This window comes from Podarcis gaigeae (assembly GCF_964106915.1).
Source record: "Podarcis gaigeae genome assembly, chromosome: 2".
NCBI classification, from domain to species: domain Eukaryota; kingdom Metazoa; phylum Chordata; class Lepidosauria; order Squamata; family Lacertidae; genus Podarcis; species Podarcis gaigeae.
In genome coordinates this window covers 114,115,542-114,137,567 of record NC_139679.1, presented here as the reverse complement: position 1 = coordinate 114,137,567, position 22,026 = coordinate 114,115,542, and the positions used below count along the sequence as shown (strand labels likewise).

The following is a 22,026-nucleotide window of genomic DNA, read 5'->3' as shown; positions in this document are numbered from 1 at the left end:
TGCATCTGTTCTCACTTTCTGTTTTTGCCACGGCTAGTCCTCCACAAAAGTTACCTTTATCCATTATTTTCATGTGGTGAATATTAATCTTTGCCAACTGATCTGGGGACATTGACCTTGGCCTGCTCCTGTGTCTTTTAACAGCACCTGATTCTGCCAAACGCAGCAACGACAGGGAAACATTTCTCTGATGTGGAGATATGCATTGCAGCGCCTGCTAATATCTACAGTTCAAGCTGCAGTTAAAGACTTAGGACTGTGGGCTGCTAGAATAAGATCTGGCGGCTCCTCCAAACAACTTATTTATTAAGCATTGCTTTTGGCTTGCTTGCACAAAGCTTACACAGTGGTTAGAGTATATCCAGTCTTTATTGAGGTTTCATTCTGATTTGCTAGCACATCTTCCTGTTTACGCTTGTTTATCACACAATCTTTAATACATTTCACCGTCACTTACCAAACTGCAAAAAGCCCACTTCTTTTAATAAGTGGATTTGTTGTGCTACAACAACAGAGCCTTTTGATCCACTTTGAATTGTGCAAACCTCAAGTTGTGGTATGTCCCTCCTGATGTCTGGAGGCACCCTGAGTTTTTACTGGTGCCCTGATGGCCTTTGACTTTGATGTAGCGCATCAGACGTCGCTGTGAGAATTGCAACTTGAGCTTTCTCCAACTTTTCAAATAGCATTTGGGGCTGGGATGGCCTCAGAGGCATAGCTGTCAACTTACAGATTTGTAAATAAGGGACCAGAAGCCTCGAAAATAAGGGATCAGCAGCCAAAATAAGGGATTTTCCAGGCACAGGTATGTTCAACTTCTGAGCCCCTCCGAGACAAAGGCAGAAAGCCCAGCCAGCAGCCAAACGAGGCCTCAAGTGGTGGTTCCCACAGCGCAGCAACCCGGCAAAGGGGATGCAGCAAGGAAAACCACCGTCACCTCTCCGCTGAGAAGCACTGAGCAAAGGCGAGTCCCCAGGCAACGTGGCCGATTTGATCAGCACAAGGCATGCAAGCTCCACCCCCCAGTCATTCTTAGGTTCTTTATTGGGTGAGCAACGCAGCCTAGCAACACAATTGGAGCCTCCCTCCTCCCTGGCTGGCAGGGAGGGAGGGAGAGGAGCTGCTTCCTTTGAAACCCAGGAAATTTAAGGGACATCATCAATAAGGGACAGCAGCGGGACACGGCGCTGGGGTAAGGGACTTTCCCGCCAAATAAGGGACAGATGATAGCTATGCTCAGAGGACCAGGACAGGATTGGCTTCATATGGCAGAATCTGAGGATTGTATGGGGGGTGGGGAGGAGATTTGATTGGTGAGAGGATGCAGACCAATTACTAGATCCTACTTACTGACATTTGCTATTCCTTCCAGACATCACCTGCTCCAGGCCTCTGGATTTCGAAAATGGCCTATATGAGCCCCGCCAGAGGTCCTACAATGTAGGCCAGGAACTGAGGTTTGAGTGCTACCAGGGTTACACGCTGCGAGGGTCATGTAATCGCACCTGCCTCCCCAATGGGAAATGGAGTGGAGAGACAACCATATGCGATGATGGAGGTGAGTTTAGCGTGCATTTACTAGCAGGCTCTGCCAGTTTCTCCTTTTGGGGAGAGAGGGGTTTCATTTTTCTTCGCTTCCATCTTTCGATTCTATCCATCTGGCACCTTCTGTGTGGTCAGTCAAGACCTGAGTCACTATATGAAACCAATGCAACTTGCACAAACTCTGCTCCTCTGCAAGCCGCAATTGGTAAGGTAAGCCCTTGCAAGAACGTGCATCTCTAGATCGAGATCCTTGCAAAGAGTGCAACTTTGCTGCAGGTCACACTATTTTTCACAAGAGGTCGACTGCAAATCTGTTTAAAAGTGTTCAGCTGCTTTTAGCTTTTATAATATTGAACAGTGGCCTGGCGGCACTGGCTTACTTTGCTGCATGCTGAATATGAGGATTCCTGAAATAACAGGCACTGTGAATAACTAGGGAGAGTTTTGGGCATTGGCAGATAACTGTTGCATGCATACAGCAGTTCCGAGACACAAAAACATGTTGTTGTTTAGTCGTTTAGTCATGTCCGACTCTTCATGACCCCATGGACCAGAGCATGCCAGGCACTCTTGTCTTCCGCTGCCTCCCGCAGCTTGGTCAAACTCATGCTGGTAGCTTCGAGAACACTGTCCACCCATCTCGTCCTCTGTTGTCCTCTTCTCCTTGTGTCCTCCATCTTTCCCAACATCAGGGTATTTTCCAGGGAGTCTTCTCTTCTCATGAGGTGGCTAAAGTATTGGAGCCTCAGCTTCAGGATCTGTCCTTCCAGTGAGCACTCAGGGCTGATTTCCTTCAGAATGGAGAGGTTTGTTCTTCTTGCAGTCCATGGGACTCTCAAGAGTCTCCCTCATCACCATAATTCAAAAGCATCAATTCTTTGGCAATCAGCCTTCTTTATGGTCCAGCTCTCACTTCCATACATTACTACTGGGAAAATCATAGCTTTAACTATATGGACCTTTGTTGGCAAGGTGATGTCTCTGCTTTTTAAGATGCTGCCTAGGTTTGTTATTGCTTTTCTCCCAAGAAGCAGGTGTCTTTTAATTTCATGGCTGCTTTATAGCAACAGCTACATAACTGTGATTCTGTTCTCCTACCTAGCGGGCCACTGCCCCAACCCTGGCATCCCCATCGGTGCCCAAAAAGATGGCACCCAGTATCGAATTGAAGATCGAGTCCTCTACAGTTGTGACAGAGGACTCTCTTTTGTGGGATCCAAAGAGCGGATCTGCCAAGAATCAGGAGCCTGGAGTGGATCGGAACCGGAATGTAGAAGTGAGCTGGGGGAAACTTATGTGGTCTGGAACTGGAGGTTAAATCCTGGAGGAGTGGACCAAGAACTGTGACCATGCCATACATCTGGAATTTCCAGGACAATGCTGGGATTTGGTTGCCAAAAGTCACATCCAGGCAGAATTTCCGTCCGCTGATTTAAATGTCTTGGAAAACCTGGACGTATGGCAACCTATTGTGGAAGTGTGGTTTTTTGCCAAATTTTTCAAAAAATAATAATCAAAAACTGGTATTTTGGGGGGAGATTTTGCAAAAACAAAACAAAACAAAACACCTCAACAACTGACCCAAAACAAAAGTTTCTACTTCCTGAAATATGGCAACCCAAGTTTACCAAAAATAAATTATACTGGGGAATAACCAGCTTTCACTTTCAGATTTGTTCATGCATTGAAGGTTGACATGGATCGCATGTAGTGGCCAGTCATGAATGTGCTTCAGGCTCATGTGCTCTGACTTCCCTCCTACCCTCATGCAAGTCTAATTTCCTTCCTCCCTTCCTGGTTTTGAGTAAACTGTAGTTTACCATGAAACCCAAATCCAACAAACTGCAGTTAGCATCCACATCAAAACTGGAATCCCATTTCAAACTGTGTTTCTAGTTCCATTTTACAAATGCAAGGGAACGATGTTTTGGGGTAACTATCAGTTGTCTGGGGACGCGGGTGGCGCTGTGGGTTAAACCACAGAGCCTAGGACTTGCAGATCAGAAGGTCAGCGGTTTGAATCCTTGCAACGGGGTGAGCTCCCGTTGCTCGGTCCCTGCTCCTGCCAGCCTAGCAGTTTGAAAGCACATCAAAGTGCAAGTAGATAAATAGGTACCGCTCCAGCGGGAGGTAAACGGCGTTTCTGTGCGCTGCTCTGGTTCACCAGAAGCGGCTTAGTCATGCTGGCCACATGACCCAGAAGCTGTACGCCGGCTCCCTTGGCCAATAAAGAGAGATGAGCGCCACAACCCCAGAGTCGGTCACGACTGGACCTAATGGTCAGGGGTCCCTTTACCTTTACCTATCTGTTGTCTGATTCATGGGATGGGGTGGGGGGGAAGCCAACCATATCTGGCGAGATCAGAGGCCCCCATCCTTTGACCTTCATCCTTTTCATCAAGTTTGCTCAAGCTGGATTCAGAATCTCCTTGCGCGAACAACTTCTTAACACTCCAGATTGCTAATTCCCTGTCTCCCCCTTTTCCTCCCCAGACCCTTTCACCTTTGACACTCCAGAAGAGGTCTCCTCTAAGTTCATCTCATCCCTCACTGAAGTGGTCGAGTCTGCAGATTCCAACAGAAATATTTGTAAGTTTCTGGGAGCAAAGTGGGGTTTTGTGCAAGGATACCCCTGGTCCAATTTGCAGGTGTGGGACAACCACATTGTGAGATGCTCCCCATTTTCCTGAGTGGTAAGATAACCCAGGAAGGGGCTACCAAATTTCCTTTGGAGCAAACAGCACTAGGAACATTGCTTATTTTTGAGATGGTGCTCCTTTCCTCTATAGTTTGATTAGGTGTGTTTGCAATGGTTTCTTTTTGACAAATATATAAGCAGGGTGTGAGCTGAGCGAAGGCAAACAGCAGTACAGTCTTACTTCGGGTTACAGCCGCTTCAGGTTGCGTTTTTTTGGGCTGCGGACCGCCAAAACCCAGAAGTACAGTGGTGCCCCGCAAGACGAACGCCTCGCAAGACGGAAAACCCGCTAGACGAAAGGGTTTTCCGTTTTGGAGGCGCTTCACAAAACGTATTTCCCTATGGGCTTGCTTCGCAAGACGAAAAAGTCTTGCGAGTTCCTTCGGGTTTTTTCCCCTTTCCCCCCCTTTTCCTAAGCCGCTAAGCCGCTTATCAGCTGATCCGCTGATAAGCTGCTTAACAGCTGATCGCTAAAAGCCGCTAAACCGCTAATAGTGCTAATCCGCTAAGCTGTCAATGGGCTTGCTTCGCAAGACAAAAAACCGCTATACGAAGAGCCTCACGGAACGAATTAATTTCGTCTTGCGAGGCACCACAGTACTGGAATGGGTTAATTTCGGGTTTCAGCGGTTGTGCTTTGCGCATGCGCAGAAGTGCCGAATCGCAACCCTCACGTGCACAGATGCGGGTTGCGAACATGCATCCTGCACAGCTCACATTCGCAATCCGAGCGTCCACTACTCCTGTGAGGCAGAAGATCCCACCTAGAGAGTGTTGTAGAATTCAACCAAAAAGGGAAAATGGGAGCAGAAATTTTCAATGTTTACTTACTTATCCTATGGCCTGAACAGAGCTCAATCCAGCCAACATGATCATTGTTGTTGTTGTTGCTGCTGCTGCTTTTGGGTTGGAAATGATACATAATATATTTGGGGGTTTTCTCCACCTGTATTGTGTTTCCTTTGCATTGAAACGAATGGGGTGGAATAACATAATCACAATGTAACTTACTTAATTGACACAACTGTGTAATTAATTACGTAAGTTACCTCAAAACAGTGCAACACGAGGCGAATTCTTTCCCCCCTCTTTAATATTTCCCTGTACCTTTGCAAACCTTGGGAGTTATTCTTGGGTGTGGATGGTGTTGCCTGACGCACGTAAGCAGCAACCCTAATGTCTGAAGGCTTACTATCCATTGAAGTTCTACTAAAGAGTAGGCCCATTGCCTCTCTCACCACCAAAGGAACACAAGTGAACAGCAGAGAACCTGCACAAGGAACGCTGACACAAAAACCCACATATCATAGCTGTCAACTTTTCCCTTTTCTTGTGAGGAATCCTATTCGGAATAAGGGAATTTCCCTTTAAAAAAAAGGGAAACATTGACAGCTATGCCACATATATTAAGTAAAATAGAAACATCACCACCTGACCCACCCCCACTCATCTTTTTTCCCCTCCACCTCTTTCCCCCTATTCTTCCTAATGTCTCAACAAATGAAACCGATTTGTAAAAAAAAAAAAAAAATGTTACGGGGGGAGGGAATACGAGAGAGAGAGAGAGAGAGATTGCACATACCTTTGTAAATCAAGAAAATCTTTAATAAAAATACATTTTTAAAAAAGAGTAGGTAAAGGGACCCCTGACTATTAGGTCCAGTCGTGGCCGACTCTGGGGTTGTGGCGCTCATCTCGCTTTATTGGCCGAGGGAGCCGGCGTACAGCTTCCGGGTCATGTGGCCAGCATGACTAAGCCACTTCTGGCGAACCAGAGCAGCGCACGGAAACGCCGTTTACCTTCCCACCAGAGCCGTACCTATTTATCTACTTGCACTTTGACGTGCTTTCGAACTGCTAGGTTGGCAGGAGCAGGGACTGAGCAACGGGAGCTCACCCCGTCGCAGGGATTCGAACCACCGACCTTCTGATCGCTAAGTTCTAGGCTCTGTGGTTTAACCCACAGTGCCACCCGCGTCCTCCCCCCCCCCCAAAAAAGACTAGGCCCATTGAAATCCATGAACCTAAGTTAGCAGTGTCTATTATCCTCAATGGATTCCCTCTGAGTAGGACCAAGACAGCTCAGAGGAAACAAGGGGGATGACCTGCAACAAAATGTAGTCTGGAGTTCAGGATTTCAGTTACTTGTTTCTATTCTCCCCCCTTGCCTTTCCAGTTTTCACACACACACACACACACACACACACACACACACACACACACACCTTGCATCAAACATTTGGCAACCCATGACCACTGAGCATGTTCAGTACTCAGTGAGCTGTTTTTTTGGTTGGTTCCTTCCCACTAATTTTTTTTTTTTTTGGGGGGGGGGGTTGCTAACCTTTGCTGATACCTCCCCTCTTGTGGCTCTTTCCTCCCCACAGCTGCTACAGGGAAGCGTAAAATCAAGATTGAGGTTGATGGCTCAATGAATATCTACATTGTCCTTGATGCCTCCCGGAGTATTGGTCAGCCAACATTTCGCAAAGCTCGGGATGCAATCATCAAGTTCATCGAGAAGGTGTGGTAGGCCGAGAAACTTTCTGTGTTCTCCCTTTCCCCAAGAAGAGCAGCATGGGATCAGTGTAGAAGCAGAGGTCTGCTGTAAAGCCCCTACACTATTGACTAGGATCATCAGTGGAATAAAAAGTTGTCAGATCTGGGTGGAAACCTTGGTGGGGAGCAAAGCTGAATGGGAAGGAGGAAGGGAAGCAGGCTCCAGGCATCTGGGTTTGAGTCTTGGAGGAGGAGCTGACAGTTAGTCCAAATAGGCCAAAAGTCAGAGTAGGTGAGTGGTTCGTAACAGGGGGGTGAGTTCCAGGACAAAGGTCCCAGAAGAGGATATATAGTCAGTTGGAGAGAGGTTTGGAAGAGAGATTGTTACTGGTTTGTAGCAGCATTAGCACAATTGCATTTGCTCCAAGCACATTAAAACTTGGTTAGATTTACATCTGTCCTCTTCCACCTTTAAACAGACATATTCCATGAAAATACTTAGGCTAGAATAAATCACAGAACTTAGCTTTGCAAATAAGTGAAGATTTTACTCACAGAGTTTTGGTAGTTATAGCAAACAAGCCTACATCCATTAGTAGTAAAAGTAAAGAATAAAAAGAGTTCCAAACAACATAAAAAGAAAGAACTTGGTTTCCTTAAAAAATAATCATGCAGAAGATGCAGGCAGTGAAAATCTATTTTAGAGAGATTCATTTATTTGCAGGATCAGTTGAGCTGGGAGCCATGCTGCAGCTCCAGCGTTTTTTTCCAGGAAAGGCTGAGGGAGAGAGAGGCAGATGCTTTCTCAAGAGACAATGCTCTTGTACTGAGGGGAGTAGCTTCTGAGGCTAGGGCTTTATAGGGCCAGGTGGGCAAGAATTGGCCATTGGGATCAGCTGACCAAGTAAGCACTCAGACATGCTGCTAATGCAAGCTAGATGATGCTCTCGATGCACAGATTTTAGGCTGCTAAACTTGCTGTGGTAACAGAGATGGGGCAAGAAGGCAGACACTGGAATCTGATTGTTGGGATTTCCAGGAGAAGATACCAGAATCCTGGCAACTTGCAAGCAGAACCCAACAGTTTGAGGAGGTGAACAGAGTGAGAACCTAGTAATTTCCAGGTTTGGAAGGAACTCAGCATTTAATAAACACACAAGACGTAACCGGCTGTACTTTTGAATAAAGTACTGTTCATGGTATCAAATTGTAGATTTCAACAGCTACTACTATGCTATAAGATCCACTGTCCTCATATCATATATGAGCTTGTACTACTGATGAGAGGGACGCGGGTGGCGCTGTGGGTTAAACCACAGAGCCTAGGACTTGCCGATCAGAAGGTCGGTGGTTCGAATCCCTGCGACGGGGCGAGCTCCCGTTGCTCGGTCCCTACTCCTGCCAACCTAGCAGTTCGAAAGCACGTCAAAGTGCAAGTAGATAAATAGGTACCGCTCCAGTGGAAAGGTAAATGGCGTTTCCGTGTGCTGCTCTGATTCGCCAGAAGCGGCTTTGTCTGCTGGCCACATGACCCGGAAGCTGTACGCCGGCTCCCTCGGCCAATAAAGCGAGATGAGCGCCGCAACCCCAGAGTCGGTCACGACTGGACCTAATGGTCAGGGGTCCCTTTACCTTTACTACTGATGAAGCCCAGGACGGCGAAACAAGGCTAATATTCCAGAAATCCTTGTCTTAGACTCTGTGAAAGGATTCTGTGGAACTGTAACAACCTTTCATGTGGATTGTTGGACTTTATGAACAGACAGGTGGAATAGACACTTTCACATTTATGGACCTTATGCATGAACTGATTAGAGAATGAACTGATCCACTGGGTCTTCTGCTTTTTTCGTTGAACTTTATGAGCTACTTCTGTTGAAATCTACAATTAGATACGACAAACAGTATACCTTATTTATTCAAAAGTATAGCTGGTTATGTCTCGTGTGTTTATTGACCTGAAGTGTGCAGCTTGAAAAAATAATAATAATAAAAACTCCCATGAAGGTTCCTCCTTCTCTTGACACTCTGTCCTCTCAATATAGATATCCAGCTATGACACTTTCCCTCGGTACGGCATCGTCACCTTTGCCACCCACAGCAAAGAGGTTTTGAGTACGACCAACCCAAAGAGCAATGATGCTTCCTGGGTGATTGAGCAGCTGGAGGCCCTGAAATATAATGGTAAGCTGCATTTCTGACCTCTGCTAGGGAGGTGGTTAGGGGGCTGGGCAAGAGAATTGTGGGGGGTTGTTGTTGTGCACCGTTGGAAGGTTTACTGTACCTTTGGGGGACAAATAGCAGTCTGGAGGGGGAATATTTGGCAAATGGCTCCAGACTGCTTCAGCGTCCCACAACTGCTTTTTTATCAAAACAGAAGCAGCCTGTTTGACTGACTGATTTGGCTCAGTTCACATTTAAAGGCAAACCTGTTTGGTTTGCGCTTCCCAGAAACACACACAAACCAAGGCACAGCCGCCCTATGAACATAGCTGTCAACCGTCCCTTATTTGGTGGGAAAGTCCCTTACCCCACGCCGTGTCCCGCTGCTGTCCCTTATTGATGATGTCTCTTAAATTTCCCGGGTTTCAAAGGAAGCAGCTCCTCTCCCTCCCTCCCTGCCAGCCAGGGAGGAGGAAGGTTCCAACTGTGTTGCTTGGCTGCGTTGCTCACCCAATAAGGAGTCTAAGAACGACTGGGGCGTGGAGCTAGCATGCCTTGTGCCGATCAAATCGGCCGCGTTGCCTGGGGACTCGCCTTTGCTCAGTGCTTCCTAGCGGAGAGGTGACGATGGTTTTCCTTGCTGCATCCCCTTTGCCGGGTTGCTGCGCTGTGGGAGCCACCGCTTGAGGCTTTGTTTGGCTGCTGGCTGGGCTTTCTGCCTTTGGCTCGGAGGGGCTCAGAAGTTGAACATACCTGTGCCTGGAAAATCCCTTATTTTGGCTGCTGATCCCTTATTTTCGAGGCTGCTGGTCCCTTATTTTCAAATCTGTAAGTTGACAGCTATGCCTTTGAAATTCATACTTCTCTAGGATAGCTCAGTTGGTAGAGCATAAGACTCTTAAATTCAGGGTTGTGGGTTCGAGTCCCACATTGGACAAGGATTCCTGCATTGCATGGACCAGAAGACCCTTATGCTCCTTTCCAACTCTACAGTTCTATAAATAATCTCTGAATTTTGCAATACAGTTCTCCGGCCAAGTAGTGTGTACAATAGGTCGTTTGCTAGGACCAATTTTGCATAAAAGTGCATCCTTCTTCATGAAAACAATGTACAGTAATGCATTATACTGGGGGAAATGGCTTTGCAAAGAGAAAGTATGCATTTTTAGGCGATTTTCCATGAAGTGATGTGGAAATGCGGAGAACTGAAGCCTGGAAAAATGAGAAACCCAAATTGGCACATTTGCCCATTGTTAATTGTAGAGGCCTGGTTTTTTCCCCCTACAAGGAAGCCCCTGAGGCCTACTGAGGCTTTTCTCAGCTGTCCACCTAGTGGGTTGTTTGCCATGAGCTGAATCCTCCTTCTTCTTCCTGCAGAACACAAGCTAAAGCCTGGAACCAACATTTACAAAGGTCTGGATGCTGTTTATAAGATGATGATCAACCAGCAAGAGGACCAACTGAGGGAGGGGTTGGATCCTGCTCCTATTGCCACCACCACCCGCCATGTTATCCTCCTCTTGACTGACGGTGAGACTGTAAGAAAGGGGGAGTGATACCTGCATTGCCACCTCTCCTCCTCCTTTAAAAAAGAAATATTAGAACAATGATTTCAGAAATTGCTTTGTTTATTTTGAATTTCTGTCCCATCCTTCCTCCCAAAGAAGCCCAGGTCCCAGCAAACACATACATGATAAGATGTCTTTAAAAAACAGTTCCAGTACAGGTGCAAGCTGGGAAATACCTCTACTTAAAAGGCTTGCTGCCTTTCCTGCTTCTTTTTACCCATAATGGGTCCACAAAGAGTGCCTCTGAGCATGTGTGCTATTCTGTTCCTAGGTGACTGCAACATGAGTGGATGGCGGGGCGGGTGGGGGGTGGGCTTAAGCCAAATCCTGTTTTTGAGAAAATCTCTCTATCCAGGGACCAATGTTTTTGGCCTGTTTTTAAAGGACCTAAGGATAAGGGACGCGGGTGGTGCTGTGGGTTAAACCACAGAGCCTAGAGCTTGCCAATCAGAAGGTTGGTGGTTTGAATCCCCGCGACGGTGTGAGCCCCCATTGCTCAGTCCCTGCTCCTGCCAACCTAGCAGTTTGAAAGCACATCAGTGCAAGTAGATAAATAGGTACCGCTCCAGCGGGAAGGTAAATGGCGTTTCCATGCGCTGCTCTGGTTCTCCAGAAGCGGCTTAGTCATGCTGGCCACATGACCCGGAAGCTGCACGCCGGCTCCCTCGGCCAATCAAGCGAGATGAGCACCGCAACCCCAGAGTCGGCCACGACTGGACCTAATGGTCAGGGGTCCCTTTACCTTTTAAGGGTAAGGTGTCCCCAATAATGTGCAAAGCATCTTTCTTCTCTGGAGAGACTGTTGGCCAAGACTCGCTTCAAAATGGTTCCAAACAATGGCATTTAGCAGAACTTCCAGCTTAACAGGGACCATATTCCTCCTAGTACCAGATGCTGGGGGGGGGGGCGCAAACAAAAGGGGAGGGGGTGTTGTCTTCCGGACCTGCTTGTGGGCTTCCTAGGGGCCTGCCGGAAACACAAGACTGTTGAAAGTGGAGTTTTGTTTGATCCAACGGGGCTCCCTTAATTATGGCCTTGTAGTCTTTCCCTCCAAAAGCTGGAGGGCATTCCAGTACCATCTCTTCTACGCTCACCAAATTCTCTCCCTTTCCCCTCGTCCCAGGAGACTACAACATGGGAGGGACCCCAGTACCTGTCATTGGGAGAATCAAGGAGTTCCTCAATATTCCTGGCCAGCCCGCTCGTAATGACTTCTTGGGTAAGACACGTCACGTAACAATGGTGCATGTTGGGCTTGGGGGGGGGATGGGGGCGGGGGCGGGGGCGGGAATAGTAAAGGGCAGCAATGACCTAGACCACCATTAGAGAATGGTTTCATAGAATTCCAGAGTTGCGTGGCGAGTTCCCGTCTCCTCGTAGTGGAAATAAAAACACATGACACAATTATTTAGGTTAATGGGCAAAAAATGGCCACAACTTTATTGGTTACAGGTAAGAGCGGTATTGGCTTAGGCATTGGTCCTAACCGACTATCCAGATTCAGCCTGCCTGCTTGAAGTCTGGAAAGGGTTAACCACCAGTAGGGGGAGTCTTGCTGATGCACATCAACTAGGAGCTCTTCCGGGGTCACCGCTCGGGGGTGTGCCTTGGGCCCTCACCTCCATAGGCTTCGGACAGGGCCACGCCCCCGGGAATCCTTTATCGGACTACCCTTCAGTATGCGGGGCAGGTGATGGCGTTTTCCCCCCCCCCCCTTCCATCTACATAACAATTCCCTTACCAATGCCTAACTGCCAATGCCGAAGAAGTTGTGACGATTTGCTACGAGGTAGGCAAAAAACCATCAAGGGATGCGGGTGGCGCTGTGGGTTAAACCCCAGAGCCTAGGACTTGCTGATCAGAAGGTCGGCAGTTCGAATCCCTGTGACGGGGTGAGCTCCCGTTGCTCGGTCCCTGCTCCTGCCAACCTAGCAGTTCGAAAGAATGTCAAAGTGCAAGTAGATAAATAGGTACCACTCCAGCGGGAAGGTAAACGGCGTTTCCGTGTGCTGCTCTGGTTCGCCAGAAGCGGCTTAGTCATGCTGGCCACATGACCTGGAAGCTGTATGCTGGCTCCCTCGGCCAATAAAGCGAGATGAGCGCCGCAACCCCAGAGTCATCCGCGACTGGACCTAATGGTCAGGGGTCCCTTTACCTTTACCTAGGCGAAAAACCAAGTGGCTGGAGCCAGTTTGCCAAGTGGAAAAAATTCCTACCAGGCCCCTTAACGGCGACCAACCGAGGTCCATAGCAATGTCGGGAAGAAAAACCTAAAGGGCGGGAGGATGGGAAACCGGAGCAGCTGAAGCAGCCAAAAGAGGGAGATGCCCAGCCGCGCCAGCACTAAATAGCGCAGGCCATGCCCCCAGGCCAGCTGATTGGCTGGCCAAGGGATGACGCGGTCGGGGATTCCTTCAATTACGCGGAGACTGAGAGCCAGACCCCCGTGCATGTGGAGGGGGCGTGAAGCCCGCAACCCCACCCCTCCAGCTCGGAAGTGGCTTTATCCAACCTTGTCCAACCCCCCGCAATGCAGGAATCTTTTGCCCAATGTGGGGCTGAAACCCACGACCCAGAGATTAATAAGAGTCTCATGCTCTACCGGCTGAGCCACTCATAGCTTCTTTTCATCTTGACTCATTTTACCTTCCAAATCTACAATTCCAGGATATTTCATTCATGCTATGATATATCTTAGCTTTGGTCATTCCCACTACTATCATTTAAGGTGATTTATTTTTTTATTATTTTTTTTTTGGTCAAGCAAATGTTTAAGCACCAAATGTGGATTTCAGGCTGCATTTATCCTGCATACCATATAAAACAATATAACTCTGCAATACAATGAAACTGTATGCATGTACACACACACACACACAGCATAACAGTTGACATAAATCAATTCAGGGTGTACAGCATGACAAAGAGGACAAGGCTGAAGAACACTGCTCTATGAATCCATGGAGCGACAATGTTTGGCGAGACGTTATCTCTTTGACTTGTTACCATGTGTCCTTGGCTGCATATGCTGGTTTTCACATGTACAGGAGGAACAAATATTTTGCATCTGTAGTTCAGGGTCACAGTCCGCTAGGGGATGAATTTATACTTTTGCAAGGGGATCATAAGTCGTACTACGAAAAGGGCCTAGAATCAAAGAGGCTCCCTTATTTCAGAGGTACTTCTTCCATGAACTACTGTGGCACAGGAAGGCCTTTTGCCCTGTCACATACTGGTGCTTTTTCTTTTCTTTTCTTCATGTGGGAGCCTTAGAAATTCTTGACTCACCCTTGCCTTCCACCCCCACTTGTGCCTAGATGTTTACATCTTTGGTATCGGGTCCATGGTCGCCATAGAGAATGTGAACGCCTTGGCGTCTCAGAAGCCCGGCGAAAGACACGTCTTCAAGCTCAAAGACTACGATGAAGTACGGGATGCCTTTGAAGAAATGATTGGTAAGGCGAACCTCAATTTCCGGCATTTCGGCACTCCCCCGACTTGTCCTTCAACACTTCCTTTCCCAGAAATATCTGACTCTCAGCCTCCTCTCCATTCCTCATCCTTGGCATCTATGACACAGCAAAGATAAGTTTCTCAAAGGCCAGCTCAAATGCCCATTTTCCACATCAGCTTTTCTCTCATTGCAGAGGATTCTGGGAAATGTTTGAGAGCAGCCACACGACACTGGCCACTCCTACAGGTCTTAGTGCTGCTCAGCTTGAACAGAAAGTGCCACAATGGCCAGTAGCTTGAGTGGATTAGAACCATACGTGAAAAATATTAGCCATCATGGCTACATGGAACTAGGGAACCTGGCCTTCCTGAGAAGCACCTGGCTGGCTGTCGTAGAAAGCAGCGTGTCAGGCCTTTGGCCTCATCCAGTACTTCTTGTGCCCTTTAGCAGCCCCTCAACACTGGCTCAGTGTATAACCAAGAAACTGGTGCTCTCAGCTGCCTCCTCCTGCCAGTCCCCACTACTTCCTTTCCCAGAAGAACCCAGGAGTCCTGACCCTTTTGCCTCCTTCTCAACCCACGAGGCCCCTCTCTCCTTTCCTGGGGAGCTGAAGGTGACACCCCTTTCTCTTTTCAGATGAGAGTCAAGTTCTGTCCATGTGTGGCTTGGCCAAGGAGCACACACAAGCGAAGGACCAAGAGAGGAATCCCTGGCACGTCACCATCAGCATCCGGGTGAGAGCGGAACAAATGAGAAGGAGACAGGGGTTTTCTGCAGTAGCAATCTGATGGAGATCTGGTTCTTTAGTGGCGGTCTGGTGGAGATCTGGTTTGGGTTCATGGCTTCTGGAGCCTCTGAGTAGACAGAGAAGGTTCGACCCAAGCGTAGTGCCAGCTGGGGCATCCCGTGGCACCCCCATCGCTAAGGAGGATCCTTGTGAAACTTGCTGAGTGGAAGTATGGTGTGGTTGCTTAGCAACCACAGGGCCTGCTTTCTAGCCACCTCCTGCACAGCACCTCTTTGTCCAAATACAGCAGACCCTCCAAGTGCCCCTATTTTCCAGGGACAGTCCCAGATTTAGACGCCGTCCTGATATCTGATTTGATCCTGGAATGTCCCACTTTTCCTTAGGCCGTTCCTATTTTCGTTAGAGAAATGTTGGAGGGTATGTTAGGATATCCCTATTTTCATTGGAGAAATGTTGGAGAGAATGGAATAGGACGTCCCTATTTCCATTGGAGAAATGATGGAGCATATAGAATAAAAAGGTAAAGGACCCCTGACAGTTAACTCCAGTCGCGAACGACTCTGGGGTTGCGGCGCTCATCTCGCTTTACTGGCTGAGGGAGCCAACGTTTGTCCGCAGACAGTTTTTCCGGGTCATATGGCCAGCATGACTAAGGCGCTTCTGACAAAACCAGAGCAGCACACGGAAACGCTGTTTACCTTTCCGCCGGAGCGGTACCTATCTATCTACTTGCACTTTGACATGCTTTCGAACTGCTAGGTTGGCAGGAGCTGGGACCGAGCAACAGGAGCTCACCCCGTCATGGTGATTCAAACCGCCAACCTTCTGATTGGCTCAGTGGTTTAGACCACAGCGCCACCCGCATCCCTCACAGCGCCACCTATAGAATAGGATGTCCCTATTTTTATCCGAGAAGTGATGGAGGGGACGTCCCTATTTTCATCAGAGAAATGTTGGGGGGGGGGGATTCATACAGTATTATGCAGAATGAGGTAATAGGAAGAGATGGTGAAGGAAGGTAAGGACAGGTGACCCCACCTAGGCCCGAAGTCACCCCACCAAAGCAGGCTCAAAGCTTCTCAAAGCTTTTCAAAATCATTTTCTCAGCAGCTAAGCATCTTCTCATTTGCTCTGCTGTTGCAAGGCAAAACCGTTACTTTTTATCTGTACAAGAAGGCTTCAAAAAGCTAATGAATAGGCTCTGTTCAAAGCAGGCCTGAGAAACGAATCTTATCTCATTCGGTTGGACATGCTTGGTGATGCTGAACCACTCTCACTCCCCTTTCCTGGGAAAGGTGCCAAGAGTCCACAATAGTCCCAAGACAGATTTCTGTTCATGCTCAGAGGAACCCATGGGGCAGGACTCTGGAAGAAGGAGGAAAGAAGGGGAGGGAACTGGAAAGGGGTATATAAACTCTGTGCACATGACTGAACCGGTGCATGCTTTTCATGAACTATCACACCTGCTCCTTCTACCAGTTCATGGATGGTAGAAATAAAAGCCTTTTCTCCGAAACTATTCCTTGAGTGTCTGTTGACTCCCACTTCCCTTTCCCGGGCGCAATATTTTTCCCACCCGAGGGCAAAGCCTCATAAGGCTACAATGGTAGGATTCTGGACTGTACCACTTCAGACAGAACAGGGGTGACCTAACCACGAGGAAACAACATACAGTGGTGCCTCGCAAGACAAAATTAATCCGTTCCGCGAGTCTCTTCGTCTTGCGGTTTTTTCGTCTTGCGAAGCACGGCTATTAGCGGCTTAGCGGCTATTAGCGGATTAGCGGCTATTAACAGCTTAGCGGCTTAGCGGCTTTAAGAAAAAGGAAACAAACTCGCAAGAACTCGCAAGACGTTTCGTCTTGCGAAGCAAGCCCATAGGGAAATTCGTCTTGCGGAACGACTCAAAAAACGGAAAACTCTTTCGTCTAGCGAGTTTTTCGTCTTGCGAGGCATTCGTCTTGCGGGGCACCACTGTAATATCCAAGTCCTAGCCTTGTACATGATACAGTGTGGTGGTGGGCACCAGGATTCATTTTCACCCCAGGTGGACATATAGAGCTCACGCTATCCAACAAGCCAAGTTTAGGATTGCCACATATTTTCCATGGGGCTGGTCCTCTGTTCCTTCAACTGCTGACAGAAATTCATTAGCTATAGTTTCCCCATCCCTGACTCTCTGTGATAGCGATAAGGTCCACCTGTTGAATTTCGGCCTTCTGCTTTTTCTTGGCTGGACTTGTGTGGCTTTAAAGGCAGAGGTGACGGCCTTCTTGACCTTGTCTACGGTTGCAATCCTATGCACCCTACCAGAAAATATAAGCTCCATGGAACCCAGTGGGAGTTCCTTCCACATAAACATGCATAGGATTGTGCTGTGGGTTGTCTGGGTGTTGCTCTTTATTATTATTATTATTTTATTTGCTCAACACACAACAAAAAAAGGACAAAATGAACCATAGTGAAAGTACCATCAGTAACATAGAGAGTTAATGTAAGTTTCATAATCAATGAACTGTAATGGTCTCTTCTTTATAAACCCGACTTCCCATCTACTCCATAAATCAAATTACCATTCTTTAATGCCCATGCATGTTATTACTGCCATCTCACATCACGTTCAAAATATGTTAAAACGAACGATATTGCTGGAGTTATTCAAATGCCGCTATGGCTTCTAGGTCAGTATTATTAATTTTCAAATATATTTTAAATACTTCCCATTTTGAAATGAAATCTTTCCTTGGTTTGTTCTTTAATTTTTAATATAAACTATCTAATTCAGCATAATTCAGCATTTTATGGATCTACTCTTGTCTTGAGGGAACTTTTCCACTTTTCCACATTGTAGCTATAAGAACCCTCGCTGCCACCGTTGCGTAGAGAAAAATATCATTAATTTTTTAAGGAAAATCCGTGTCAATAATACCCAGTAAATATGCCTCTGGCTTAATGTTAAAGGAGATTCTTAACATCTTTTTGAGTTCTAAATGGATATCTTCCCAGAACGTTTAGATTTTATTGCATTGCCACCATACATGATAGAAGGATCCGTCTGGCTGTTGTTCTTAACCTGTCTGTTCTGCTTTCCTCTTTCAAATCAAAGCGTGCTGGAAGGGGATTTGAACACTGCAAAGGAGCCCTTGTCTCCGAGTATTACGTCTTGACAGCGGCCCACTGCTTCACCATAGTTGACAGAGCTGAGGAGATCACAGTCACCTTAGGTAAGCCAAATTCTCCCAAGCTGGGGAGGACCAGAGTTCCCAGAGAGGGTGTGTGTGAGAGAGGGAAAACGTGTTGTGGCTTCCTCTTGTGCCTTTTTAACAGGAACCGGGTGAGCAGAAATCAGAGGGCATGTTTTTGATCACTGAAATATACTCAGAGTCGAGAGTGGATTTCATGCTCTTTATTCAGCTCATAGTGGTGAGGAGGAATGAATGTCCCCTCAAAGTATCTGCTTTATATGCATTATTTACACAAAGGGCTGCACGTGATTGGCTAATTCCGGAATTCTCCTGTAGGCCAATCAGGTTGTGGATTCACTTCCATCTGGAGCTGGATTGGGTGGCTCCTGCGGACCAATCATACTGCTGCATTGTTCTAGGACCAATCAGACTGCTGCATTCTGAATCCTATTGTTCTAGGACCAATCAGACTGCTGCATTCTGAATCCTGTTGTTCTAGGACCAATCAGACTGCTGCATTTTGGATCCTATTCAACTCAGTACATAACAATCACCTGGTGACAAGCACTGCAAGCAGCAAGGTTTACTGGAACTCTGCATTTAATTCTCATCTTCTCCGTCTAGGTGAGAATCAGCGCTTTGAAGTGGCTGCAGTCCGATCGCACCCATTGTACCAGATTGGGAAGCTAAAAGATCGTGGAATCCCTGAATTCTATGATTATGATGTCGCCCTGGTGAAACTCGCCAAAAAAGTCACACCCTCTGTTTCTGCAAGGTGAGGTGGAGACGGAGAGAAAATGTCAGTTTTCCATTGGGACTCCGATTAAAAGGGAGACTCACACCCGTGCCCGAGTGAAATATCTGTGTTCTAGGCCCATGCGAGAAACAATAAGCAGAAAATAAGCAAGGCTCAGCTGCAGTATTACAAAACATAAGGGATATGAGATTACGGTGTTGCATCTTGAAAATGTGTGGTTTTTAAATATTTAAAAGCAAGCTACTGGTCCTTAATAATAAGTAAATGATAGTAAGTTGTGGTCAGGCTGGATTCTGACACCTTTCATGGCTTAGAGACATTTACATCTGCTGCTGTAGTCTGCAAAATCCACTCCACTTCCCAGTGGGGAGGCGTTGCAGTGGACCGCATGGCCACCCACTCCCCTCCGGGGGTGGGGGACTTTGTCCCCCGTTGCCTGGGGGATCCCAGCCACATCAGAGCCTGGCCAGCCAATCCGCTGGCCGGGGGCATGGCTGGGGCTGTTTAAACGGAGGAGCGAGCCAGAGGACTTCCTCTTTGGCTCGCTTCCTCAATCCCCCGCCCTCCCTCCCTATTTTGCAGGTTAGGAACTGGCCTTGCTATGGACTTTGGTTGGTTGTCTTGGTTGTCCGAGGGGCCTGGTAGGAATTTTCCCACTTGGCAAATTGGCACTGGCCACTTGGTTTTCGCCTACCTCGTAGCAATCGTCACAACTTTGTTAGGGTTGCAGTTAGGCATTGTTTGACCTTGTGATGGGCCATCACCTGCCCCTCCAAGCTTAAGGGTATTCCGTTAAAGGAATCCGGGGGTGTTGATTTAGTCTGAAGCCTGCCTGGGGGGGCTAAGGCCTTGACACGACCCCGACGGGAACACCAGGGGGAGCTGGAGTTGGTTTGCATCGACAGGGCTCCCCCCCTACAGGTGGCTTACCCTTACTGGACTTCTTGCACAATGGGCAGGAGTCAGATATAGTCAGGTCCAATCAATGCCTAAGCCAATACCGCTCACTTTCTATCATTCAATGAAGTTGTGGCCAAAATTTGCCCAATAACATAAACCTAATATCTGTGTCCTTGTGTGAGTTATTTTCAACGAGGGGGTGGCTGCGGGGTCTCGACACGCAACTTGGGCCATAATAATTTTCTCGTTGTTAAGCTTCTGCAACCTCCCTTGCTGTTGTTATTTTGTAGTGAGGGAAATGCACTCTGCACCACCTCAGGAACACTTTTGTCTATTTGCACATTATGGCTGATCCCCGACATTACCTGCCAATGTCCTATCAACTCTCTGAGGTCTGAGCTCTGGTGCAAATTTAATCCTTGGTTGTGAAGTGGGGTATGTCCCATGACAGGCAGGCATTTGGTTTTAGGGAAGAGGCGAGGCAGTAACCAAAGGCAAACAATAGGGGGCTTTTACACTGCCAGAGCAAACTGCAAACAATCCTGATAAGGAGGAAAGTTCTAGGTCCTTCTGCAGGGCCGGTGCTCTGCTAACTTCTCTCTGGTGATTCCTCTCCACAGGCCAATCTGCCTCCCCTGTACGGCTGGGACCACCCGGGCTCTGAGGAAGCCCCACCCACAGACCACCTGCAGGAATCATGGTAAGAAGAGCAGGCCTGTTTGCGTGAATGGCCAACCTACTGCAGAGGTGCCACAGAGGTAGTACAAGCAGCAGACTTTGTGGCATGCCTAGCAAAGAGGGCGTGAGCTGGCTGCTGCTTCTTCTTCTTCTTCTTCTTCTTCTTCTTCTTCTTCTTCTTCTTCTTCTTCTTCTTCTTCTATTCTGTCTCATCCTTGATTTGCCTGGACTTGTGGCAGACTTGCCCCAAAGGCTGGCCACCCATGATCCTGACCCTTGCCAGGTTCTCTCTTTTTTCCCTTTCCCCCACCCACCCACCCCCAGTTTCTAGCCTTCCCGGTATATCTCATGTTAAGAGGAGCCCCGCTGAATCAAGCCCCCGGGCCCATCTTTTCCCCTTTCAACAGCAGGACCCAACCTCTCTGTGCTCTTTTGTTTCCCCCAGAGGAATTGCTCCTGACCATTGGGAACATCCCGTCGTTTTTTGTGACCGACTGTAAACACGAGCACGAACAGGCCAAGGGGCTGTCTCGCAGGACAGTGAAAATCAGGAACAGTGAAAAGGTGAGACGGGAGAATTGCGCCAGGATACCCCTTTTTGACCCAGGGACCACTAGCAATATTCAGGCGTCTTATAAAAAAATATGCAAGAGCAAGAACCCAAGTGATGACTCTCATTTATCCTCAGGAAAGAGGTAGCCAATGTTGTCCTCTCCAGACCTTGTTGGAGTCCCAACTCCCATCGGCTGACATAATGGTCAGATGGTTGGAGTTGTGGTCCGCCAACATCAGGAGGCTACCAGATTGGCCATGCCTGCTGTAAGACTCTCCACTTCTGCCATGTGGAATTGTCTCCCTGGAGAGACTCATTGCTGCTTGCCTGTTTTATCTCAACAGGCTTCCTCTGGTTGCAAATTTTAATTGCTGCTGGTTTGCTACGCTTTGTTATTTTAGCCTTGAGTACGGATGTTTTTCTGGGACACGGGTGGCGCTGTGGGTTAAACCATTGTTGATTTAGGAAATTCTGCAACTACTGCCATGTTAAGTGGGGAATTAGTCCCCCTTCATAAGGGACGTGGGTGGCGCTGTGGGTTAAACCACAGAGCCTAGAACTTGCTGATCAGAAGGTCGGTGGTTCGAACCCCCGCGACGGGGTGAGCTCCCGTTGCTCGGTCCCTGCTCCTGCCAACCTAGCAGTTCGAAAGCATGTCAGAGTGCAAGTAGATAAATAGGTACCACTCCAGCGGGAAGGTAAAAACAGTGTTTCCGTGCGCTGCTCTGGTTCGCCAGAAGCGGCTTAGTCCTGCTGGCCACATGACTCGGAAGCTGTACGCCGGCTCCCTCGGCCAATAAAGCGAGATGAGCGCCGCAACCCCAGAGTCGTCCGTGACTGGACCTAATGGTCAGGGGTCCCTTTACCTTTACCTTTATGGATGTTTTTGTTGATATTTTTGCTGGGCAAAAAAAAGCAAAAAAGCAGCGCTGAGCTAGAGCATTTTAAAGCACAGGCCCGTGCCTCAAGACACAAAAAGGATTAATGGACTATGCTGAACTGGATAAGATGACAGGAAGGATTTGAAACCGCAGGGAACAGAGATTCTCAGAAGACTGGAGTAAATATGTGAACTATTTGAAAAGCAACAGATTACGCTAGTAGGATTGCAATACGTCTTGTAAGGAGGAATATGTGAAATATTGCAGGGGAAATTTAGGAATAGAAATTATTCGTTAAGGATTAGTAAAAAGTAATAGTGAAATTAATGAAATGCAGATTAAGTGATAAAATTGAAAAATCTTCTGATGTAGTTGATGGAAGACCAAAATATTGTATA

The 22,026-nt window shown here is 47.7% G+C and overlaps 2 protein-coding genes across 2 annotated transcripts in view; one reads left to right on the top strand and one right to left on the bottom strand.

Moving 5' to 3' along the window:
- Positions 1-22,026, bottom strand: part of LOC310837988 (E3 ubiquitin-protein ligase TRIM11-like) — a 1,016,249-nt gene that overhangs the window by 36,595 nt on the left and 957,628 nt on the right. The gene's annotated exons all lie outside the window — the stretch shown is intronic.
- Positions 1-22,026, top strand: part of CFB (complement factor B) — a 32,173-nt gene that overhangs the window by 4,199 nt on the left and 5,948 nt on the right. Inside the window, exons 3-15 of the mRNA XM_083723700.1 lie at positions 1,373-1,558; positions 2,648-2,821; positions 4,039-4,134; positions 6,631-6,767; positions 8,788-8,926; positions 10,283-10,435; positions 11,597-11,692; positions 13,791-13,928; positions 14,564-14,661; positions 17,781-17,898; positions 18,484-18,634; positions 20,137-20,216; positions 20,640-20,758. Coding sequence (XP_083579826.1) covers positions 1,373-1,558; positions 2,648-2,821; positions 4,039-4,134; positions 6,631-6,767; positions 8,788-8,926; positions 10,283-10,435; positions 11,597-11,692; positions 13,791-13,928; positions 14,564-14,661; positions 17,781-17,898; positions 18,484-18,634; positions 20,137-20,216; positions 20,640-20,758 — 1,685 coding nt within the window. The remainder of the gene's footprint in view (positions 1-1,372; positions 1,559-2,647; positions 2,822-4,038; positions 4,135-6,630; positions 6,768-8,787; positions 8,927-10,282; positions 10,436-11,596; positions 11,693-13,790; positions 13,929-14,563; positions 14,662-17,780; positions 17,899-18,483; positions 18,635-20,136; positions 20,217-20,639; positions 20,759-22,026) is intronic.